Source organism: Ciona robusta, chromosome 4 (genome assembly GCF_009617815.1).
Source record: "Ciona robusta chromosome 4, ASM961781v2".
Taxonomy (NCBI): Eukaryota; Metazoa; Chordata; class Ascidiacea; order Phlebobranchia; family Cionidae; genus Ciona; species Ciona robusta.
Genome location: NC_143238.1, coordinates 4,055,841 through 4,082,278, shown reverse-complemented (window position 1 = coordinate 4,082,278; position 26,438 = coordinate 4,055,841). Strand labels below are relative to the sequence as shown.

General features: G+C 37.9%; 3 protein-coding genes across 4 annotated transcripts; 2 read left to right on the top strand and 1 right to left on the bottom strand.

The window, feature by feature from the left end:
• Positions 1 to 157: 157 nt before the first annotated feature.
• LOC149736812 (uncharacterized) lies at positions 158 to 17,153 on the bottom strand. Of its 2 annotated transcripts, XM_089877209.1 has the most exons (10): positions 17,033 to 17,153; positions 8,766 to 9,035; positions 4,692 to 4,821; positions 3,293 to 3,682; positions 2,538 to 3,088; positions 2,228 to 2,431; positions 2,024 to 2,149; positions 1,598 to 1,787; positions 1,292 to 1,426; positions 158 to 652 (listed from the first exon to the last, which is right to left on the bottom strand). In XM_089877209.1, the coding sequence occupies exons 2-10, from the start codon at positions 8,968 to 8,970 to the stop codon at positions 538 to 540; spliced, it is 2,046 nt and encodes a 681-aa protein (XP_089733335.1). In that variant the 5' UTR covers positions 8,971 to 9,035; positions 17,033 to 17,153; the 3' UTR covers positions 158 to 537. The 2 variants fall into 2 exon arrangements, with proteins under 2 accessions (XP_089733335.1, XP_089733336.1); XM_089877210.1 differs by lacking the exons at positions 4,692 to 4,821; positions 8,766 to 9,035; positions 17,033 to 17,153 and adding an exon at positions 3,830 to 4,067.
• On the top strand, positions 14,409 to 26,438 carry LOC149736810 (b(0,+)-type amino acid transporter 1-like). The gene is made up of 12 exons (XM_089877213.1): positions 14,409 to 14,872; positions 15,878 to 16,025; positions 16,461 to 16,610; positions 17,066 to 17,161; positions 17,455 to 17,580; positions 18,016 to 18,157; positions 18,460 to 18,583; positions 18,649 to 18,751; positions 24,425 to 24,522; positions 24,887 to 25,036; positions 25,532 to 25,700; positions 26,008 to 26,438. Exons 1-12 carry the CDS (start codon positions 14,795 to 14,797, stop codon positions 26,076 to 26,078), a joined length of 1,455 nt encoding a protein of 484 aa, XP_089733339.1. The 5' UTR covers positions 14,409 to 14,794; the 3' UTR covers positions 26,079 to 26,438.
• LOC149736811 (uncharacterized) lies at positions 18,782 to 20,627 on the top strand. Its single transcript, XM_089877214.1, has one exon. It carries the CDS (start codon positions 18,819 to 18,821, stop codon positions 20,193 to 20,195), a length of 1,377 nt encoding a protein of 458 aa, XP_089733340.1. The 5' UTR covers positions 18,782 to 18,818; the 3' UTR covers positions 20,196 to 20,627.

The window sequence follows — 26,438 nt, the reverse complement described above, 5'->3', positions numbered from 1 at the left end:
TTCAAAGATTTAACAACACAGCAGTAAAGCCACGTTTTAACCATGTGCAAGTTGAATTTCTATCTAAATTTTGGTCTAAATTCTATTTATCCTGATAATGCAATGATTTCCGGACTGCTGTAATGCGCGGAAAGCAAACCATAAACAACCACTAAAGTGAGCATCTTTTAAATTTTATAAAAAAGTAAAAAGCATGCGAAATATTCGGTCAAGAAATAGCTTTGAAATCCAGAAATATTAACAAGAAGAGAAAGGCAGATATCTATTAACAAACGGGCGATGCTGTATAACCAGATTTTGGTCATGAGACAAACGAATATATGGACACAAAACGATTTCACATTACCATCAACAGTACTGTGAGCCAGTGAAGCGAGTAGTTACACAAATATATAAACATTTTGATGTGGTGTAAAATCAGAAGAGAAAACAGTGCAATATGCAAGTGTGGTGTGGGTGTGGTCACTTATACTGTCACAGGGGTTTCTGTCAACAAACCTATCGTCACAAAAGATTAAATTTACGAACAAAACGTAGTTAGCTTGTTGCTGGGGGGTCAGTCATTCCTGGTGGTATCATGCCTGCTTGAGAAAGTTTGCGAAGTTGGCATAAGGACATCCTCGCTTGCTGGCGGACACGGGATTGCCGGGAACTGAAAATAGATCAGGAGATAAAATATGGAGTCAGGAGAAGGAGGGGGGAGCAAAAACTTTAAAAAGTAGTAAGTTATGCTGAAACATTACTGTTAATGTTAAATATGCAAGCAGGCAGAAAGATTGTAATATATGTAGACATTGTATTCTAATTACACATCACGAAAGTATACATAAGAAGCAATGTCATGTTATATGCAAATTGTCTGTTTGGGATTTCGTCTTTTCTCTTAACGTTAAATTAAGATAACTTAGATAAGCCGCGGTAATCCTTGTCTGATAGTTCAGTAGAGTTGGCTATTATATTTTCCAAGCATTTTGTGCAACTTTTTGGCAAGTCAAGCGTAATCATGTTTGCACTAACCACAATCCGATTTAACCAAACCTTTATAATTGGATCACGCATGGACGAGCTTTCGGCGGTATGTAAACCGCATAAGGTGGCCTTGTATCTTTTACGCAACAGTAACTCGCAACCCATACAAAACTTAATTCATTAAAATGTCTTCAACCCATTAAATCGAGCCTGATTCAACAGAGCGGTAAACCAAAGTAGTGTATATAGCAATCGGGCCGGAGTTCGGTAAAACAGACACATGAGTGCGGTTGCATATGTCCATATGAAAAAAAAAAGCTACCTGTAAAAAAGGCTTGGTTGGTTTGACGGTGGTTTTGCGTTGGTTTGTAAGGTTTGGTAAATCCCGTTAAAATCGAATTTGTAGGCGTACCGTTTTCCGTGGACCTTCGTCATGAGACTCTTATCGTAATAGTACCTGTAAAGAGGGGTGTTTAAGGTTAAAATTTTAAAATAATCGTACTGTTAATTGTAACGCATTACGAAACAGTGGGCAGACGTGCTACATGAAAAGTAATAATTAACATGATCTTCGATACTGTGTTCAAAGAGATAAATAAAAAGTAATGCTATGGAAAGGGCTATTTACCGTAAAGCTCTGCTTAGTTTATCGTAGTTCATATTGGGTTTGCTTTTCCTTTCACCCCATCGACGCGCTACTTCATCGGGATCCACCATTTTGAATTGACCAGTTACCCCCTCCCATGCAATACAGGGCGCATTTGATGACACAGTCAGTAATTCCATTAGAAATTGCCACAATTGGATCTGACTTGACCCTAAAACAAAAGAATAATACCGGTTAAGGTTTGAAATATTCTGTAAGTTTATGTTAAATATAGATATGCAGGTCTAGTTTATAAATATAAACACCTATCGTTATAGCTGAATTTACAGACCAGGTGTGTTTGATTAAACAAACTGTTGCATGCGACAACTCAATTTTTCACGTTCAACGATATCATTTATAGGTTTAATGTGAATTTTGTAACATTTTTAATATGTTTTGCATTACCTGGGTTAGATAACTCTAAACATATAGGTCCAAACAACTTGTATGGATCTTTTACGTGTGGCATTCTTGCCTGGGCAGCTTGAAATGGGTCCATAACTCCGTTAAACGTTGAACTGGTAGAGTTGCCTAAAAATACCAAGCAAATAATGTTTTAAAATCCACCGGTCACGTTAAGTACAAAATCGGGCTAAGCGAGTGGCTTACTTCGTTTTAAAAGCGACAGTTTGTTTAGGATAACCTCCGCGTTCGCCTTGGAAGTTATTCGGCACAAATCACGCATTGTCATTTGGCAAAGCTTGTAGCCATCCGTTGATGCAAACTTCTTTAGATCAAGTTCCTGGAGGTTATATTCCTTTGAGGAGTTTACCAACCATTCTTTTACATGGTTTCTGGTCCATGTGCTCGGATCTGTTTAGAAACCAATACAGCAAAATTAATTGGAAACATTGACTGTGGCCTAATGTGCGGATCTGCATAAACAGAGAAAAAAATAATGCTAGGCCCATGTTTTTACCTTGTGGGAGGGTGCTTCGTTTATGTTTATCCGGGTTTAGAGTTACATTAGGCGGCGGTGGACTTCGTCTCACAGGACCAGCCCCCGCAAAAGTAGTTTTCGTTTTCTCGGTTGGATAAAAGTCCATCGATGTCGAATTTTCGAGAATCTCGAGTTTAGGCGAAGCCAGCAGCCCCATGACGTCATTGCCCGTGACGTCAGCGAGTAAATTTTCGTTTAATATGGAGGAGGTCGATGACGACAACGAAGAAGAGGAAGAGGAGGATAGTGACGTCATTGGGGCCATGACCTCACTGAAGTCGTCGTGCTCGCCAAGTCCTGGCAAGGAGATCTGGTCCGCTTTGATCCCGGGGAAAGGGTCATGAACTGTAGGAGCAGACATTCGTCGGTTGAATACAGGAGTTGGTGCCGAATCAACGTCATGCGGTGAGTCACGAACGAACACTTGTTCTTGCTGGAAGGGGTCGGACTGGGAGCGATTCACGGCTTCGTGATGAATCGGTGAAACCTCGTTTGTGGGTGGACCGCAATGTGAAACCGAGTGACTGCTTCTGTGAAATGAGAGAAAAGTATGAAAAATTCTGCAAAATAAGTGAAAAATGTTAAAAATTTTACAAAATGAGTGAAAAGTGTGGAAAATTCTGTAAAATAAGTATGAAAGTTTCTATATTTCCGTATAATCAGTGAAAGCGGTTTCTCTTTACGCTCTGCCATGATGTAGGGAAAGTTTAATGATATTTCGAATTGTGTTTTACCTGCCAAAGCTATGGTTGTGGTAAGGGAAGTTGCAGTAACCAGGAGAAGTACAACAAAATGGACTTTTGCACGATCCGGGTGATATTGCGATATTGGGTGGATAGTCTATGCCCGATGACGACATGATTACATCATCAGCGTTCCGAGTGTCCTGCGACGATGTAGTTGACGCGTGTACGTCAGGGGTCACTACAGCATTGTTCGAGGTCATATCAAGACCCATGAAGTGACGTTCTGATGGGTCAACGTGGCTTGTCACGTGGGGTGATAGGTCCATGACGTCCATTTCGGATGACGTCACAGGAATAGAGACTGAAAGAGGCTGGCAGACGATGCCAGGAAACGGCAAAACTTGATAGTCCCGTAGGAAGCTATTGGGCGCAGTGTATCTGTTGAGAAACAATTTAAGCTTAGTGTGTTTTACGAGCAAGTGCGCATATTGCAAAAAAAAAACACACAAAAATATTGGACATAGGAGAAGACAACAGGAAATTTTAATTAAGTTCTTTCAGCGATGATTCTTTACCTAAACAAACCTTGGCTTTGACATCAAAAGCAGCAATGCCACACAAGATAAATGAGTTAAATGAACAAACACAACAATTAAACAACCGGATGACCAAACCACCTTTAACCTTTACGGACATACAGTAACAACAGGGTCATGGCCCTTAACGGAATATCAGGTTACAACAACTGTCAACACGTCTCTAAATTAACTCGCAGGACGGAATGAAATTTTTAAGATTAATACCTCTCTATTCTATGAAATGCTGTAGAAAATGATTTATTTTTAAAAATTGCCAACTTTTATAACTCACATTACATACCGAATGTTTTGTCAGCGTAAAACTAAAACTTTTTTGCATATTCATACCATTCTTAATGCAAAACTAATCGGCTTTACATGCCTTACTAAATGTCAGTTAGCATAAAGCAAAAAGTTAAGGTTTGAGAAAACTATAAACGCAACAAAGTTTTGCAGACGCAAACTCGCACGATTTAAATTGATGCTTGAAGCGCCATTAAATCGCATTACTAACTCTGCAACTCGCTCCAATCCACTTATTAGCGCTTCGAGCACACACGGAGCAAAACCGCGGCGCTGGTCACGTACCGCTAACGTTATACCATGTTTGCATAGCCCAAAACCGCAGCGCGCTATGTCAATAGCAGTACACCGTCCTGTGCTCCGAATACTTTCGGAGAGCGACCTCTCCAATACAGTACAAGAAACTCTTGCGAATTTGCACCCACTTGCTCTTGTAACATAAACATGGTGCATTCATTTATATCTAAATTCGGACCATTTTTATGTAGCATTAGTTACCTATAACAGAGTGAAAGTAGAACTGTAATAAAAAACATTTGTAAGACGAGACTCCCGAGTTTTTTTACCTCGTTAGTTCGTAATTGTTTTGTGTTCTTTGCTTGCAATCAGATATCCTCTTTAAACGTCGCTGGTGGTTTCCAATAGCAACCTGATGACGTAATCCATGACGTAGGTGCAGTTCAGAACGTGAACGTACTATATTACAGATAAACAAATTTAGGTTTAGCTTGGAAAGTAGTAAACTAAACTGTACGAATATTTATATTACAATAAAAAATGGAATAACATGCAAGTTTAACTGGCCCACTACAAAGTACTAAGCTACAAAAAGATACTCGTTAGGTTGATGTTCACAAAAGAGCAACGCGTTGCGTAACTGCTCATCCAACAAACCACACAACGAGAAACAATAGCCAGTCTCTTCTAGAATCTAACGAATCTAGAGAGCTATCCGGGATATCCGATTGCTCGAGAACGCCAACAAAAAGAAACATAGATTTGAGAAGTTATATTTAGAAAAGCGACCAAAATAAACCCACACCAATCCAAATGTAATATTATCAAATGAGAACATTTGGAACTGGTGTATGATAACAGTTATAGGTACGGTACATCTGTGTGTGTTGACAAAACGAACAATGGGGTTTTTTATCATATTAGCCACTTGTGGTTTGGAATTATGACGTTTGAATCGCCTAGTGCGTCATCCAAACGACCGCTCTTGTAACACTGGATCTCAGGCATATCGAATTAAATGACTAATCAATCCGCTATGACGTCACAATCACCGCCCTGCACGGGTCAGTGGGTTTAACACGTGACGAACATCAACAAACGGAAGCTAATAATTACAACAGTATAGGCTTGTAATCACTTGGTTAATACGGTTAATTTTAAGATAGCGGTACCGACGCTGGTTATCATCGACCAATTCCAGTTCTAATATCGTGAGATATTCGAGTTCAATTACCGTCGCTGCATTTTATTAAAATTGGACTTTAAAAACCGGTATCTATGTTATATCCTAAGACTTCACGAATGTTTCAAGAACGTCGTTTCGCTAAAATCAAGAAATAGCTGGAGCGTCTCAATTTTGCAAGCATATCAAAGGGGCAGGCATGTGAGATTGCCACAAAATTAGGCCCAAACATAAGATAGCAGGCAGTTAAGCTGGAGTCCTTTGTTTGCTCAAGTGACAGTATCACCAGAACGGCAAGGCTTGGGGCTAACTATCGAGCGGTTAGTGAAGCTATCTCTTCTCATCTGTCTACAAATTCTACACTGCCTCCGGTAAATTGAGTCGCAACGTAAGATAGGCAAAGGCGCAGTAATACCATGTTTATATAAAGGGTATACTGTCCCTTGCGCATAAATTCAAAATTATTTCAACAGATCGCGAAAGAACCTCTCACAATACTAAACGAACTACTTGACCGAGTTTTGTTTTATCGCGATATTAAAATGACCTATCATTCTTAATTAAGGGAGTAGTAGACTCTGCCAACATTTATTCCGCACTGCGGTATAAGCTCACGATGACAGATTAATAACCGCTAGCCGCTTACTAGTATTGGAATAAGTCCAGTTAACCAATACACTTAGCTTTAGTCGTTTTAACGCGACACAGACCATAAGCAGGTCGTCGGGCTCTTACGTCGAGGCGAGGCTTTAGCTGCATTTAAAAGGTCATACTTGAAAATTGAAATACTTGCGAAAATAAAACGCACATTTGGTTATTGGAAAAGATGAAACAATATTTGGCATTTTCTTTAGTGCATGCGTGCTTCCGTTATCACAAAAGAGTGAAAAACTGTCATTTTATAGACCGATGGCGATAACCTGATTCAAATTGCCCCATCTACCTAGATTTCTAGAAGCAATTGTAATACATAAAGTGCTTTGCCTGACCTCTGGGAGAGAGTGCTGAACCTCTTAACCCTGTTTCCCTAGTCGTAGTCAATAATCAGAATCTTTACAACCTGCTCGTATCTCGGTTTGGCCGAAAACAAGGACTTTTAACAGTGTCGTATTGTTTTCGCCCAACCGCAGCTAGCATTGCGAGTTTAGGAGCACAAAGCAATAGAAAGAGTTTTTAATACAAACTTAGTACTACTGGTGTTATATAATATCATCAAAACGAGAGCACTTCACTTATTGAAAAATGGGCTTACTCTTATGCTAGGAAATACACAGTTCTTCGACTGTTTAGCTATCGTCCTGTATTACTGACTAGCGCACAAACGCGACAGAACGTAAATAATCGACTAGTCCCTGTCAATATAAAAGCCTGCTACATGTAAAAGCGATACCCAGACACCGTACGTCTTGGTGACTCCCGTGTGTATTGAAAAGCAGTCAACCGCAACGAAAGTTAAGCCGACCATAGCGAGAAGCGCAGACCTTCAAATATTGGCAAACTGCTCTTGAAAATTGGAAACTCTAGCACCTTTCTTAGCTAAGTTGCTGGTTACGTAGTATGTAGCAGTCAATACTTTTCACACGAACAAAATTTCGGGGTACGGTTCAATAATACACCGCCCAATTACTAGTTTGGCCATTTCGTGACCAGCTGAGCTGTGCACGAAGAACTCTTCTATCGCCTTCTACTTACGCTGTCGCAATGAGCTGTGGCGAGTCGCGAACCTATTCTCGATAGCATTTTCCCGACGCAAAAAAACACCAGACGAGACGCACACATTGCTGCTTCGTTTAATCTCGTCTGGTCATTGCAGGGGCTGGGGTACTCGGCGAACCAAATAAGGCATGGACAAACAGTGTGATTAAGCGGGCCCTTTTTAACTCTAATTATTACGGCCGAACGTCGTGTCATATGGCGGTTTCTGTTTCATGTGTTGTACAAGTGACGGCAACCGCACCGTTAAGCGGTTAGTGCGATATAATCATTAATTTAATTTTGATCTTACGCTATATCAGAACTAAAATAAGATGGCACTAAACGATAAATAATTCAACTACTTACAACTTAACCATGTAGTGGATATACCCTTATATTTTATAAATGAGGAATATTTAATATAGTAGGGTGGGGTAAGGTGGAACATGCTTGCATTCTCTTTTTTTACAGTTTTGCAGTCTATTTTTAGAATTCTAGAAGTGTAGCTCCGCGAATCCAAAAGTGCGTTGTTAATTGTTTAAAACACAACCAGGAAGTATAAGTTTTAGGTACAAACGGTATCCCATCTTACCCAACATACTATTTATTTCGCTTTTCGTTTTATCGTCCTCACATGCGACACAGATAAACAAAGTAAATTATTTATTTCAGCCCGCTGGTCTCGTGAGCGGACCTCATGGGCGGTCGAGATTATTTATCTTGTCAAACAAAAATTGAAAAAATATACTTAAAATTGCTCATATACAAAAACAACTGTTCGATTTACTCTGTGGTCAAGTGATTAGGTTTGATTTTAAATTACCCGGTTCAAGTACTTATTATTGTTTAAATATTGTCGAAATAAAAAATTCCCTTCATATACATAATTAAGTGTTTAACTAAAAACATTTATAAACAAAACGCCTCTTTTAGTTTGGACAGTTTTGCTTTGTTTAAGCAATTTTTTTAAACAACTATATTTTAAAGATTTTTAAATTCAAAGAATATGCGAATATTAAATTGTAAACGTTTAATGTGAATATTAAAATATGACACACACACACACACACACACACACACACACACACACACATTCATTTATCGCAGCCTCCTCGCTTCTCTTTTTTTCTCTATATACACAAAGTATGATTTTACTTTCAAAGAATACGAAAATCGTCTTTATGATTTACCTTAAAATTTATCGGTAGCGACTAGGTATAGTATATCCAAAACGTTACGTCATGGTACATTGCTGGGTAAGATGAATTTAGGGGTAATGGGCCAAATCTTCCCTAAATCCCAGGTCCTCACCCACATAGAATATAAAGATTGATATACCGTTAGCAGGCCATTTCTCATATTTCCGGTGCACTTTTTTAACAAATAATAACGCTGTTTTAAAGTGGCGAAGATACGCGGGTATATAAATTTTTTAATATTTTTTATTTGCAAAATATGACGACAAAAAAGGAAAAATGCGGACTATCTTATACCCTCGCCTATATATACCAAAGTTAGTTTTTACCTCTTGGATAAGTCCTCGGAGTTTCCTGCCAGTATTGCAGTGCGCATGCGCCATAATCTTGTGGTGGTGACGCCAACATACGTTGGTCACCTTGGGCAAAATATGCATCGTTTGGTGCATAGCTTTCTAAAGATGGCTGTCCGCATTGAAGTAGGATATCCGATTGACCTAACATTTCATTATGCATTTCATATGTTGCAACCATTTCAACCACCAAATTAAGCAAAGTTCTTTGCGTGGACACTTTCCCTTTCTTTGTTCATTAAAATTCTGCAATGTAAAAATATATGCATTAAACTTAGACGTATTTTTAGATACCTATTCACGTATTCATTAAACTTAATCATAAGTTATTTACGTATGTACATATTCATTGCAACTTAGTTTTTACATTCTATTCAATGCACCTATCTTGATGTGCATTACTGTACTCACTCTACGAAATGCGACGATCAAGTACGAGTTTTGGGTTTATATACCCTCAACTTCATTGATTTTCAGATGGACGTAAAAGAAAATCCTGATCTTGTTTTCCAACACGACAAAAAGACCAAAAAACAACGCACTCTTGAAATTCTCCCAAGCCCCAGCCGCACGCGACGTAGTTCGGAGGTTTTCGGTTTTTTTTTCTGTTTAGTTTCGGATTTCCGCGTTTGCAGGGGAAGTTCCCGCATTTTTCGCTTGTGTCGAGTCTAGACGTAATCTTTCATATCTCGTCGTGATGCTACTTCAGGCATGGTTTATGTAACTGCAAATGCCCACAAGGCGAAAACAAAGCAGGTACGCAGTTACTGCCGACCACATTAACCCCGATTACAGATCAATAACCTCACATCCGAGGTTGGTCGGATCTTTCGTCCAAATTCTCTTCACTAACCGTCGGCGAAAACACCAAATAGGAGTCATGGCAGTTTACACTAACGACAAACAAAATGTGAAAGTTAACCGTGATTTATGATGAAAAGGATAAATTTGTCGCTTGCGTAAACTTTAATTCTAATTCGACGTATTCAGCAAATCCGCAAGTTTGTATCATCGGAATATATGACCATAATATACACACACAACAGTAATTGCATACACTGAATATACAAAACAAAAACACATAACCAATCAAGAGTGTATAAAGGAAATCAGTAAAATTACACAAATGATAATTAAAGTTTTTTATTCCATGTATTATCCATAAAAGCTTGTTTCTTGGTGAGAAATAAAACAAATGGAGCATTGTCTGTCGAATTTTTGTCCTATTATACATCCTTGTAAGAATGTTCATTAATCGTGTATATTCGGTGACATCGGAGATAAAACATAATGTCAAAAAATCAGATTCAACGTACAGTAAGCTCACGTTCACTTAAAACCAGTTCCTTCCGAAACTAAGTTACATCACCGCCAAATTAAACTGTATCTTATACTATAATATGATTTTTTGATCAAAATAGCCGATTGGGCTGAAAATAGATGACCGCTTTTTATAATCTTCCTCGAACCGGTTGCAATGTTAGTTTTATCTCCCGTGGGAGTTGGAATTGGACCGACATTCGGACAAGAAAACATCCGGACTATTCTGACTCTCGACACGTTTTGCGTGGGACCTGTGCGTGTTGACGTAACAATAGACTTTGTGACATAATCGATGCGGTGCAAGCGACACGGTAATGTAGCAAGTTCGTGAGTTTACTTGTTCGGAAACCGTTACGCTCCAATGTTGGTAATAAATGATCAAACTGTTTATGTTTACAATATATGTATGGCCTGTCAGTATTAACAAGGTTATGCGATATCATGTAAATATAAAAGCAGAAAAGACTAAGGCAAAATTGTTAAAACAAAACTTGTAAATCGTAAAGGTTTAAAAGTTAAGTCGTTAGTTGGCGCTGGAGCGATTAAAAATAACCTAAGAAGAAAACGCCGAAATTCCCAAAATCAATCTTTTTTAGGAGCGAGTGTTTAAAATTAAGACTCGTTTTAGAGTCCGGTAAACATAGTTCATTAAAAATTGGGTCAAACGTTAATCACCGACCAGTTAGCGGCAACCTACTTGTAAATCTAACGACGATTGTAATCATTCATACAACGACGATATTGTTTAACATAAGAAACTCGTTTGCAAGGGTTAAAGTGCATTAAAATTGCTTATCAAAATGTGTTTACTCGTACGTGATTGGCGTTTACACTGACTTCTTTAAGTGGAAAGCAGGGAAAATACTATCTCATTTTATTTTTACAATGTGGCTTATGCCCGTGAAACTCCGTCCAAATTTGTCGCTTTTTCCAGTTACGTATAGAATATACAGTATAGTACATGTTTTCAATCCCTATTATTGTCCATTTCGGTGGCAAACAAAATCATTTTCAAAATTACTTTACCGTATCGTGGCAAAAAATGTACTTCATTTTACCCCACAGTACTTTGTATTTATAGGTACAGTTGTATTGTAAAGAATAACACACTGCGTGCTGCCATATTGTCAGCAGCTTCTGTCTGTCACAGTCTTAATTAGCTTTACGTTCTATTATTCATAGCTCGCTGTTGACTAGGGTGCAATCACGTTTGCCGCAAAGCAGTGTTCTGTCAGGTTTCTTTGCAGCGGTTTAAGGGTTTATATACTTTGCAAGCGTTAAGCGTATATACGTTATAATTAATAAAGCAAAGTCCTTAAGTATGATTTAATTAGGTGCTTTCTTTTATCTGTCTGTTAAAAATTGAAACAGTGTGGTAAGATATTGTATAAAGGGTGGGGTAAGATGATACATAATTTATTTTTCATTTTTAATTTGGTAGGAAGCTCTGTTAAAAGAATATTACCGGAGTTATATGCAACCCTAGCCAAGTAACTCTAAAAAACGCGGTTGATCAGAAAATATGAAATTTAAGAGTTACCAGTATCCCATCTTACCCTACAGTATACTACATGAGTACGGGAAGTTCGGCTTGTGTTTCAATGGTTGTGTTGACTGTTAACGATACTATTTCTAGCCCATTCTGTAAAACAAAAGTTGGTGTAACTTGATCTGAATCTAAATACGATTGGCCAAGTAAATTTGACACGGTTATCAGCAGTGCTGCGCAATTGAAAAAACTGTTTCGCTATATGGTGTTTCGTTTATGATATAGTTTAAATGCCGACAGCTAGCAGAAAAATTCTGAAAACCATGCAAGGTCATCATGTTTCATTATCTTTGCACTGAGTTACCGCGATATTGCGACACCGCGGGCTACAGTTTAAACTTCTTATGCCAACGGTTTGGTGTAAGCTGGTGATTAAGTTTCGCCGAAACACGAAAGCCTAATGTTTTAAATGTGTGCTAGGTATTTGAAAAGTTTTTTAAAATTCGCTTAACGCTATGCAATACACAGAAGGCAAGCCAGGGAATTTTAATAGATAAATTGTGTGTAACAAGTGGTAATTTCACGCGCTCGTATTTGTAGTTGCAGGACCTGGCTGCCAGGTTTATATTATATGACTCTGCCGTGTGTGTTAGCGTAGAGAGCCGTCAGAAAAGACTGTGCTATTTGACGTATGCGTTATAGCGGGGAACGGTACTAATAGATTTACGTAGGGATGGGTCGTTTCAATTTGCGGTCGTTCCGCGTGAGTAGGCTGGCCTGGAACGCTGTAGTAACAAAACAAAGCGTAAAAAGCAACCTTTTCCGGTGCGATCATTTATAACCGGCGAGCGTACGTGCTCGTCTTTCTTCGTTGAAACGCTTTGCAGTTAAAGGTTGATTCCCAGGTTTCATTAAGAACAAGCCGAATATACGAGGGTATAGTCTTAGGAGTTTCCGGCTTTCCGGGAAATGAGTAAGCGTCGTATAAACATGCATATTATATAGTAGACTCCAACCTAGTATAAGAATACGTACATTCGTACAATATGTTTTACGCATGCTCTCCAGTGTCTGCTGATCAGATTATAGTGGTGTTACTAGACCGTGCCTGTACTAACCGATTGAGGAGTTGCATATATTTATTATATCAAATTGTACAACCAGTATACGATAAACCGTAGAACGTTAAACCGTAGTATACTGAAGTGTTCTATGGTGAAACCGTATTGTTTTTGTTCAGCTAATTGTGTATCAGCTATAACAGCCGTTAGAATAATGGTGTCAGACAGACAGGAAAAATTGAAAGATTATTTCCTAAACCGATCGAAGTTTGAAAACCAAAATAAGTTAACTGTCTGTTACGTTAAATAACGGCTGCAACAGTGTACTGACGCTGCAAAAATGTTAGGAAATCATAAATCAGTGACGGCCAGCAATGCAGCAGTATTAGTAAATCACGGTTTATGGCTGTTACTTTTTACTTGGTTAAAATATTTAAGCGTATGTCAGTCGTTTTTATGGGCAGACGTGAGTGCAAAGTTACTAAGCATAGTTAGCAGCTGTTAGCACTTATAACGCCCCGGGAGATCGATATAGATGACCAGGTTGGTAAGACCAGTTAGTTAGGGGCACTGTATAGTTAACGCTCAGTATCTTATGGTTCCATTTAAAACTATTACTGTCGCTAACTATAAGGCATTGAAACACGATCAGCTTGATTCACTTAGCTACAGTATACACAGGAAGCATCGGGTCGAGTTACAACTTATGCTATAAGAACAACATATAGTGGGATGGGGAAAATGGGACACCGTTTTAAACTGTTTTTTTTGTCCCATTTGGTAGTAAACAAAGAAGAATCAAAGAATTATAAAACCGTATCTTCACGATTCCCAGAAACTGTTGTTAATTGTTTAAAACACAATTAGGATGTGTGGATATTATGGGCTAAAGGTGTCCCATCTTCTCCCACCCTAATATACTCTAAATTGTGTGACGAACTATGTAAACTAAAACCATAATTTTTTTAAGGTTTAAACTACCTATAACTAATGTAAACTGCAGTAGACAACCTATTTGTGACCACTAGATTGGAGCAAATGCTGTTAAGTGTCTTGCCCAATGACACATACGCCTAAAATGTATAGCGCAGCCATATATGAAACCTACAAATAGTATTTTCTCTTGATCTTACGTGCAAGGTTTGATATGGAAAGATTTTAGTTTGGCATTTTCTGCAACACTTTGAATAATTATCTAAATAACAACACGTCGCAACGGTAAATTTATGCAAACGCGAAGTGTTTATAAACCACGTCATTTAACTCGGTCAATGCAAATTAGAAGAGGGCGAATTAGATCACAACACCGACAGCAGCACTGCTGTGTTTTAATTGAGTGGTAACAGATATATACAAACAATTAAACCACTTGAACAAATGTAAGAGCCTTTGAAGTGAACACCAGAATCATGCACGGTTGTCCTGTGTTTGTTTGTAAATTATATTAAAACGCACCGCTTGTTGCTTTTGTATAAGTGTGTGTAGGGTACTTATAACATGTGATTTTTTCTTTACATCTTTATGGTGTGCAAAGGTTAAAACGTGGTAAAGGTAAAACCATTTCATTTAGTAACTTGTTCCGTTTGCAGACGTTCACTTCCTATCTTTACTTGTAGATTCAAACGCAAATTACGGGTATTTAAATACTTAATTAGTTTCAGGACAATATGGGTAAAATGCGCCACAATTTCCTATTGGGTTCGCAATTTTGAATTCCTTGTTTATTTTATTGAGTTCCGATTTTATTAACGTTTAAGACGCGGCAAATATTATGTTTTAACAGTGCAGAAGGGCATTGTAGCAAAAACAGCTGTAGATTTAACGTTTGGCGCAAATTAAAAGATAACACACACATTTTTGTTTTCTTACGAAAAGTCTGGCGTCTTTAAGTTTGGACTGTACAAACAAACGTGGGTATAATTTGTAAATTTGTGACCTAAATGCAGCCGTTTGTGCTGCATATGCACAGATGAAATGGAAGCAGTATAACTTTTTAAACTAGAATGAACTATATCCTAACATATAATGTCAACCAAGTATATTTAAACCACTATATCGCATTAGAATCTACAGCAGCATTAGCGTTAAAACTAATCGGCTGATAAACTGAAATTGGATAAATTTCTCGTAGCATGGAAAACAATAATGAACCAAAAGAAGAAGAATTAAACGATGGGGAGTCAACAGGAAAACTAAAACTGAAACGAGAGGTATATATAATATATAGTAGGGTGGGGGAAGACGGGACACCTTAAGCACACATAATATCTCGATCGTGTTTTAAACAATTAACAACGGTCTATTTAAGTCGTGGGGATACGGTTTTATATTTTTTCGTTTACTTTCAAATGGTGTCCCATCCTCCCTCATCCTGTACTTCTATAACCCGCTAATTCTTTTGTAAAACATTTTGATTTTTTGAGAAAACGTTACCAATGATAACAAGGATATATAACCTAGCTGCCCTAGCATGAATGTTTTAGTAATATTAAATGAATTATCGTCATGTACCACGATTTATTGCTTTAAGTTTATATAGTACTGTGATATAGGGGGTGATATATTTGGTATATTGAATATACACCAGTTCTGTGGGGTAAGATGGATACTGTTAGCAAAAAAGTTTCTATATTTTCTAATTGTGTTAATAACATTAACAACGCTGTTTTAGAGTCGTTGTAATACGGGTATATTCGTATATGACAAGTATTGTCTGTTTACAACAATAAAAGCGAATGAAAACAAGGACCATCTTAACTTATATAGTAGGGTGGGGGAAGATGGGACACCTTTAACACATAACTTCCAAATAACCTGATCGTGTTTTAAAGAACTAATAACGGTCTGTATAAGTCGTAAGGATACGGTTTCATAATTCTTTGAATGTTTTTTCTTGACTACCAAATGGAAAGAGAAAACAAAATGGAAAGGTGTCCCATCTTCCCCTACACTGCTATACCATAATATTCAACATTTACAGCTGGAAGTTCAGACAAGTTCAATGAAGACAGCAGTTCATAAAGAGGAAAGCAGAAAAACAGATCAGTGGAAAAGCAGAGAGTCAGTACGAAGGCAGAACTTAAAATTATTGATGTTTAGATTAATACAAAGAAAACAGCAAACCCAGATGAAAAAAAATTTAATTTTTAGGAAAAAATTGCTTTACCTTTGAGGTTGTTTTAGTTGGTATACTTTTAATTTTAATGTTTTTTTAGATCACGCTCTTGGGCGGAGTTAGCGTGATCGTTGGGTCTATGGTTGGAAGTGGGATATTTATATCACCTGTAGGTGTTCTTAGCAATGTGGGCATGGTGGGAGCTTCACTGCTTATATGGGTTGCCTGTGGGTTGATTGCTACATGTGGTAAGTAAGTGGTCAGAGTCCGACTCACAATATATAGTAGGTGGGGGAAGATGAGACACTTTGGGACATAATACCCAAATATCCTGATTGTGTTTTAAACAATTAACAACGGTCTATGGAAGTCCTGGGGACCTCGTTTTATATTTATTTGAATTTTCTTTGTTTATTACCAAATAGGACGAGAAAATAAATTGAAAAAGAGTATCATCTTACCCAACCATACTATCTGCTTTTACCGAAGTAATTTGCGTTTTTTTGATTTATTTTTAAACAGAATAAGAAACCGTTTTGACATTGCCATACAGAATTTTTATCTCTTGATTTTTGAAACATTATTACCTGGTTTTATTTCATTTTCCCGAGTTCGTTTTGAATTATACGCACCCTAATATAGGTTCATATTACATTCATGCCCTAAATGTTGTTTAATTTCAGGTTCACTGACATATGCTGAACTCGGTACGATGATCCCGCAGTCAGGAGCCGAGTATCCGTATTTAAAAGAAGCTTTTGGTCCGATACCAGCCTTTCTATTCGCATGGACCTCGTCTATAGTTCTTAAGCCATCGGCGGTGGCCATTATAGGTAAATTGGTCGGTGATTGCAAAAAAAAATCAAAATATTGTAACTTTAAGTGAATATTATGAAAGAATGATACCGTTTTATCACCGTATGTTGGCGTAATCGAGAGTCGCTATAACTACTTCGTGACCGTTTTATTACGTATGTAACTTTGTTGGTGATTGATTTTTTTGCATTGCTGACAGTTGATTTAAATTTTAAATCAATAAACGTAAGCATCTTGTATAAGGACACATATGCTTAATATCTTAGCAATAGCAGTGTCGAACATTGAGCAACGTATGGTTACAATACGATCGCCTAATAGATCACATTTAGGCATTTCTATCCATTTACAAGTTTTTGTTTTGTGTTCGTAGGAAATTTCACTCGCAAAACAGATTTCTAGTGACATATACCCAGTAAAGAAAGTTTGTCATATTTACCCGTTAACATTTTCATCGTGTTTTTCGACACAGGTTTAGTCTTCGGGGAATACTTGATCCGACCTTTCTTTGAAAATTGTCAGGATGTTCCATCTGATGCCGTCAAGTTAGCAGCCGCCACCTGTATTGGTAAGTTACTTCTGATCATCAAACCTTATTTAGGCTAATTATATAGTGGGGTGTGGGTAGATGGGATATCTTTTCATTCGATTTTCTCGTCCCAATTGGTAGTAAACAAAAAATATTCAAAGAATTATAAAACCGCATCCACACGATTCCGATAGACCGTTGTTAATTGTTTACAACACGATCAGAATGTTTGGATATTATGTGGTAAAGGTGTCCCATCTTACCCCACCCTACTATATATATTTATGTTTATGTATATACATGCATTTTTTACCCTACATATTTTTATATAGCTTTCGTTACTTGCATAAACTGCATCAGCGTGAAAGTTGCTGAACGAATTCAAATCTGTTTTACTATTGCCAAACTAACTGCCTTGTTGGTGATTATTGGAGCTGGATTTTACGCCTTATCTGCAGGTAAAACAAGCTTTGTTTAATATCTGGAAGTAACCAATAACCCATAGGAAGTCATATTGGGCAGATTATTAATAAAAAGAAAATATGCAACTATTCTCCTTTTTCGTCCTTTTCGGTAGTAAAAAATATAATTTACAGATTTAATTAACCGTTTAGCCCCGCGACTCTAAAATAGCGTAGTTCAAAACTCGACCAGGAAACACATAATTTAAGTGCACACGGTATCCAATTTTATCCCATAGTAGTATACGCAATACAATAATGATTAAAAACTACAAACACTTGCATTTATGCAACTACAGATCAGAAAATGTGTAACAAACTAATTTCTTAAAAAATGTTATTGTATTATTTATCTTAAGAAACTGCTAACGTTTTATTGATTTTCAGTTGCTTAATTGCTTATTTAAGTTACATTACGTTTTGAACTCATAGGGATGACCGACAATCTGAACAACAGTTTCACTGGCGAAGTAAAATGGTCTACAGTTGGTACGTCATTCTACCAGGGGTTCTGGGCTTATGACGGATGGAATCAACTTAATTATATTACAGAGGAATTAAAGAATCCTTCAGTGTGAGTTCGTTATTGATAATTAACTCACCACCAAACCTATATTAGTTTATTCGAGAGCATTAATGAAATGCGCATTAAGAAAAAAGATGTCATCCCTTCGTAATTTTTACGCGGTCTTTTTATAATGCCGGAGAGTCGGGGACAGTTCAATGTGCATTATTTTTAAACAAATGTGATGCCAATGATTACTGATTACAGCAGTGCAGCAACTGTCAGGATAGGCCTATGATGGGTTTGGCGCCTATGATTTAGCTGCATCTTATCATGTATATTATAAAAAATGGTATTTTAACCTCATACAGGAACCTCCCCCGAGCTATTATGATCGGGATACCCCTTGTTATGCTGGTGTATGTCATGACGAACATCGCATATCTGGCTGGGCTTACGATGACCGAGATGATGGCATCACGTGCCGTTGCCGTGGTACCTATATTACGTCATACATTGTGACATCATATTGAATGGAAAATTAAATTAAAACATTTCAGACTTTCGGTGTCAAACTGCTGGGAAGCATGGCATGGATTATTCCGCTAGGTGTCGCTATATCCACATTTGGCAGCATAAACGGATACATTATAACTGGACCAACATTTTTTTTATTTCGAGTTCGTTTCCATTCTACGTTAGCGCTCGTAGCGAGCGGACACCAAAGGGCATGGATAAAGGTCCAAGCTTTGCGCAAGTTGTGCACCAAAAGGGTGGAGGTTATTTGAAGAGACCCACCTGCCTTAGCTTCAAAACTAAGGATCAATGCAAAAGAGAAGATGTTATCAAAATCATAGAAAAAGAAAAATTTTCAGTTAAAAATTTGATCGGAATCACGGAAAGAAAAGGAAACCTAATAGATGTCACATGCACTACGAGAAAAGCTGTATTGGATTTGTACGAATTACTGATCAAAGTAGATGCACTATACTCGGTGAGACTTTATGAGTCAGATAAAGTGAACGTGGCGGTAGGATGGGTGCCAATACCTTTCCCTAATGAGGTCATTAAATCCGAATTCCAGAACAGATGCGGAGAAGTTAAGCATATTCAACATAGAAAGGACAGAAATGGCTTACTAACAGGAATGCGAATTCTCACACTGGATAGGGCCGATATTGAAAAAAACCCAATCCCAAGCTATATTACCATTAACAACTACGAGTTCTACTGCACGTATAACGGGCAACAGATAACGTGTAAGTATTGCACAAAATCTGGACACAAGCAACAAAACTGCCCTAAAAGGAAACAAGACTATCCAAAGCTTATCAATAAAAGAAACGAGAAAAACCAAGAAGACGCCGAATGCCCCGAAACCGATAAGAGTGGTAGCAAATTGTCCGCCGCAGGAGGAGAAATAAAGGAGAGAAGCAAGCAGAATGGAGAACAACTCGACCACAGCACCACTGCCGCTTCCGGCGAAAGTAACAACCTAAAACCAATACTACCTGATAAAAATCAAAACATCGAAATGGAACCAATGCCTAAAGTTTCAAGGAAACGCCAGGAAAGAAGTCCAACCGAAATTAACCTCCACCAAGCAAAGTCGATAAGCCTCAGCGAACTTAAAATACCAGTTTCATGTCCAAAATGTGAGGAAGAGAGCTATGTAACAGACCAAAACACCAACTTCTTCTGCTGGAAATGTTCATCGGAATTTAGAATTGCGACAGCGTGCTGCAACGATAACGATAAATTTCTTGTCCCGAACAAGGAGGTAACAACCAACTGCTCCACCTGCCACCTACCAATGAGAAAAATGCCCTGCTGCCACACATTTCAACCGGAGTTTCAGACCGATGAAGGAACATTCGAATGCATACAGTGCAAAAGGTACTCAATGACTTGTATATGTAAAACAGTAAATTCTATCCCAAAACGAACCATGACATCTAACTGTACTAATAATGCCTGCAATGCTACACTAGTCCACTGTAGCTGCGGGAAAAAAACGTGTCAAAATCTAGAACCGGACAAACCGTATCAGTGCGAATGTGGTTTCGAGTACGAATACGATATTTATATAGGGGTAGAACGTTCTTAATGCCTCTTAGTTTAATCACATACAATGTTGCAGGGTTGCAAAACCCTCGGAAACGACGCAGTATTTTTTATTTTCTACGCCAAAAAAAGTTTGATATTATTTGCCTGCAAGAGACGCACACAACAGCATCATGTCTCAGGCAATGGGAATTAGAATGGGGTGGAGAAATCTTAGCCTCACATGGCTCAACTAAAAGCAAAGGAGTCGCGGTTTTGTTTTCAAAAAAACTGTCTTACTCAAAACAAGACGTATGTGTCGATAACTTCGGACGATATATAATCATGAATCTCGAAATAACTGACCAGCGGTTAACGCTATGTAATGTCTATGGACCAAACCAAGACAGCCCTCAGTTTTACGGCAACCTATTTACGCTATTAACAAAAAGACAAGCGGAAAGCGGGATAGAAAACTGTATTATATCCGGTGACTTTAACTGTGTCCTTAATGATAAATTAGACAAAACCGGCGGGAGAGAAAAACACGGGAACCGGCGCGCAAAAACTACCATATTACAGGCAATGAATGACCTCGAGCTATACGACGTGTTCCGCATCAAACATCCAAACTCTAAGCAATACACCCGCATGCAAAAACGCCCGCACACGGCGAGTCGGCTTGACTTTGTTCTCGCCACAAGCGAAATATTACAAAAGACCACTCAAATCCAAATTGTTCCAAGCACGCAGTCGGACCATTGTATCGTCAAACTTGTACTCAACCTTGATAAAATACCCAGGGGCAGAGGCTACTGGAAAATGAATACGTCCTTGCTAGAAGATGCAAAATTCGTCGAAAACACTAAAAAATGGATCGCGGAATTTCTGATAAACAACGACAATGGTGCCGTATCCCCCCAAGTTCTCTGGGAAGCACTAAAATGTAATATACGGGGCTATATTATCAAATACGCCTCCGAAAATAACAAAAAAATAAAAGCTAGACAGACAAACCTAGAAAATAAACTCGCGGATCTTCAAAACCTACCCCAACCTCACGATGAGTGCACGATGGGTAAAATTGTACAAACTCAAGAACAATACGACGATATTATCGAAAGCTACAGTAAGAGCGCAATAGTCCGAAGCAGGGTTCGATGGGCAGAATATGGGGGTAAAAATAACGCCTATTTTCTTAATCTAGAAAAACGTAGGATGGAGAAAAAGGCCATTAATAGACTAAATTCAAATGCCAATATAGAAACGGACCAGCAGGCTATTTTACGGCTCCTAAAAGAATATTTTGAAACCTTGTATAGCTCAAGTAATAACCCGGGCCGCACGAGCAAAAGTAAAATAAAAGAGTATACAAACAGCTTAATGTGTCCAAGACTCGACGCGGAAAAAGCAAACGAATGTGAGGGTAAACTGACCGTCGGCAAATGCTACGAAGCGCTAAAGACTATGCAAAACAACAAATCTCCCGGATTAGACGGTTTTCCGGCCGAATTTTACAAAGTATTCTGGAATGAAATAAATTCCACATTAGTCAACGCATTTAACCATGCATTTGAAAAAGGTGCTTTCTCTGGTCAAATGAATTGGGGGGTCGTAACTCTAATTCCTAAACCTGAAAAAGACCTTTTGTACCCAGAAAACTACCGGCCAATTACATTATTAAACGCTGACTATAAAATAGCCGCAAAAGCAATTAACAACCGTATAAAAAACGTACTCACTACAATTATAGCCCCTGAACAGACGGGGTTTATAAAAGGAAGATACATAGGAGACAACATTAGAACTCTTTTTAACGTCTGGGATCACACCACTGATCAAGGCTTGCATGGAGCCCTCTTGTTTTTAGACATACGTAAAGCCTTTGACTCAGTAAATTGGGACTTTGTTAACGCAGCATGTTCTAGTTTTGGCTTTGGGAAAGATCTGTCGAGATGGATAAGAACTTTTTATGTTGACGCAAAATGCCTAATTATTAACAACAACCACATGTCTACTCCATTTAGAGTTGAAAGAGGCGTGCGACAGGGAGACCCCTTGTCCCCTTCTCTATTTTTGTTGGCCATAGAATTTCTGTCACTAGCAATTAAAAGAAATAAAAGCGTAAAGGGAATCCCAATTGTCTCACAAGACATTAAAATCTCACTTTTTGCGGATGACGCGCTGCTATTTTTGGATGGTTCAGAAAAAAGCTTTCGTGCAGCATTTGCAGAAGCAACAGAATTCGGGAACCACTCGGGCTGCAAAATTAATATCGCGAAATCCAATGCCATGTATATAGGTAAAAAACAACCTAACTCACCTCACCACCTCTCTTCGCAAGGTCTTTCTTGGCCAAACACGTTTATAAAATACCTCGGGGTTAAAATCCCAGTAAATAGGAACAAAACCAACTTGTTTACAATTAATTTTGAATCAATAGGAAAGGAAATTCAAGCTGTAACTAAGCCTTGGCTGGCAAGGTCACTTTCATTACTAGGGCGAGTTACGATTATTAAAGCCCTAGCGATACCAAAGCTACTCTACAAACTTAGCGTGTTGCCGGTCAGTCTACCCAAACAATTTTTCAAAGAAATTAAAAGAAAACTGTTTACATTTTTGTGGGGCTCCAACTGGGAGAGAGTAGGAAGAAAAACACTATGCAGTAACATAAAAGAGGGTGGCCTGGAAATGATAGACCTGGAGGCGTACGCAAAATCAATACGCTTCTCTTGGATACGAAAACTACTAGATACAAATCACGAATCGCATTGGAAAAATATTGAAACTAAAATTACCTCCCTAAATACCATGATTTGTGTAGCCGCCTCCGATTTAAAACTTACGCATAAGGAAATCACCAAACAAACGCCTCTCTCGACATTCTGGTCATCGATCGAATTGTGGAGAGAATGTGTCTCCCAATTTTGGCCCCAGGACAAAGTTTACAATTGCGCTATTTGGCTAAACAAAAAAGTTCTTTTCAAACGGAAACCGATCGCCTACGAAAATTTTATAAAATCTGGTATATTAATGTACCAACAAATCATAGACAACAACTCGGACTATTGCAGCTTTAAAATATTATGCGAAAAGTATACGTTGACAAACAACAATCAAAACCACGCGGACTACCAGCGCCTTATTGCAGCCATTCCAACAACTTGGGAAACGTATACGACGGACAGACCGGAACGAAAAACTGCCATCGACAGACTAAGGAAGGGGATAAGCGACAATTTGCCTACAGCCAAAAACGCATACGAATATTTTGTATCTCCCAATAAACAAAAGCCGACCAAACAACAAAATAAATGGGAAGTAACCTTACAACGGGGACCTCTGAACTGGTCAGAAATTTACAAAAACTTATACGACTGTACGTTTGAAACGAAGCTGCGCTCCTTTCAAGTTAAAATTAATCTGAGAGCCATCGTCCTAAACGATAAGCTCCATGGCTTCGGGATTATTGAGACTGATGTGTGCACTTTTTGCGGTGTAAACAAAGAAACAATATACCATCTATTTTGTGAATGTAAACATGTCCAGGTATACTGGGAAAGCGTCAGTGCCTGGATGGACAGTGTTTTGTGCCATAAAACAATTATAAGCAATACCGTAAAGCTCTTCGGAATTCACAATGATTGCCTTGAAAAATGTGTTTTAAATTTAATGAATTGCATGCTTGTAGTTGCCAGATTTGTTATATACAAATGTCGGATTCAAAACTTGAAGCCAAATATAGAAATGTTTATCTATGCAATGAATCGCAGTAGGGCCAATGAAAAGGCTGTTGCAATAAAACATAACAAGTTATTGCAATACAAACTGAAGTGGAACGCAAACTTGCGTTAATTTTAAGTATCGTTTGTTCGCTACAATCGTTTTCTTTACAATTTGTCGCTGTTGTGTTATTATCACTATCGTGTTGTAAACTTTATATGCAATAAATAAAAAAAAAAAAAAAAAAAAAAAAAAAAAAAAAAAAAAAAAAAAAAAAAAAAAAAAAAAAAAAAAAAAAAAAAAAAAAAAAAAAAATTATAACTGGACCAAGGTATAATACTTGATATAAACTTTTTAAATCTGGTTAAAGACGCGTAAAATTCGGCTTCGGTCAAACATGTGCTTCTATATGGGTGAAATGCGGCGATGCACGCAAAGGGAGCTAGAAATTAGTTCAGAAATGGCCTATTTTTACAGTCCATTTAAAATTGTGGTATATAGACAGAAATAGTTTTAAACCGATGCGTGTAAAAAATACTACCGCCGGTGAAAGTTGTTTATATTTACACAGAATAATCTACACGGCCGCAAGAAACGGTCACATGCCCGAAGTTCTAGCGATGGTTCACACGAAGAGACTTACACCGGTGCCTGCTGTCTTGTTTAACGTAAGTATTAAAACATTAACAAATCACTTACAATTTTAGCTTGATCCATGGCTTACACATATGTATTGAGTGAACCACGTGTGACTATTAAATTATGTAAACCAAAGTCCCTAAAACTTTTTTATACAGTAGGGTAGAGGAAGATGGAACACCCTTCAATTCTATTTTCTCTTTCCATTTAGTAGTAAACAAAGAACATTCAAAAACTCATATAACCGTATTTTCATGACTTCCATAGGCCGTTGTTAATTGTTTAAAACACTATCAGGATATTTAGATAGTATGTTGTAAAGATGTCCCATCTTCCCCCACTCTATATATAAATAAAAAAATATTTTTTTAATTTAGCTGCTCACCTTTGCAGACCGCCATTGCACTTGCCGTTCTCATTCCAAATGACTTCGACTCTCTTGTGAATTATTTCTCGTTTAGTATGTGGATGTTTCACGGTGGTTCCGCACTTGCTTTACTTGTACTGAGGTGGAAACAACCGGAGCGAAAGCGACCTTATAAAGTAAGTTAGGCAACAGACTTTTTTTCTGTAACGTAAAGATAGGAAATCTTTAGCACATAATATTTAAATAACATGATCGTATATTTTAAACAATTAACAACGGTCTATGGGAGTCGTGAGGATGCAGTTTTATAACTATTTAAATGTTTCTCGTTTACTACTAAAAGGTGTCCCATCTTCCCCTACCTTTTTTTTTCTTTATGGGTGGGGTCCTCCTGAAGGACCCGCAATTTAGGCCAGATTTGGCATGTTACCCCAACACCCGGAAAGCCCATTTAAGTCCTTTGTGCGACCGGTGCCGTGATTTTTTGCACTGTTTTTTTTTTATTCTCGTGTGCTTACGAGTTGCCACACTTTTTTATAACACTTTCATTTGTTTTTGATATGGCTGATCTAATTTATCCTTATATGCTGTTAATATGCCCATATATTATCATACATCAGTTACGCTTTACGTTTAATTTAACCAACGTATAAGTTGTTTTTTCATTACAGGTCCCCATCTTTATCCCTGTGATCGTTGTACTTGTTGCATTGTACCTTATCATCTACCCTATTGTTTCTCAGCCAGCTTGGGAATATCTATACGCAACTTTATTTATTGCCAGTGGAATTTTATTTTACGTTCCTTTCATACATTATGGAATCAACGCGACGTGTTTCAGTGAGTTATCTAAAAGAATTTGTAAAATTGCAGTCTGTTTTACCATTATACTTTAGTTAATGTGATACTGTGTGATAAGGTGGGATACTATTAGCACCCAGGTATTATATTTCCCAATCGTGTTTTAACAGTTAACAACGTGTTTTAGAGTAGCGAGTCTACGGTTATATAACTATGTATGTATTACTTGTTTACTACCAAGTAAGTGAAGATAAGAGAATGAGAGCCTTCCTCATGTCCCAACCTAACAATGAATAAAAAATAAAGAACACATGTGTTTGCAAACACTAAATTATTTTTCACACAGGGCCAGTCACCGTGTTTCTACAGAAGTTGCTACAAGTTATTCAACCTGGAAATTACCCGAAAAACGCCTGAAGGTTTCAGCTCGTACTTTCATATAGACTTACCGCCAGACGGCGTAAGAGCGCCCAAGTTCGCACTTCGCCTTCTCTCTATTTTCTTATTTGTGTTTTCACTAAATGAACCTTTCATTTACTCTTAACATTGCAATACTGAACCGATATCAAGTATTTATTACGTTAAGCTGGTACTCGTACACTTCCGTTTTAGGAAATTGATGCTCTATTTTAAATTTACCTTAAAACTCTTAACACTATTACATTAACTTAAACTGTTATTACTTTATTCCTAATCTTTCGTTTCTCTTCAACCTACCTTTCTGTCTTGGTGGTACTGAATAACTGAGCAAGATAATAATAAAACGTCTTGACTGCA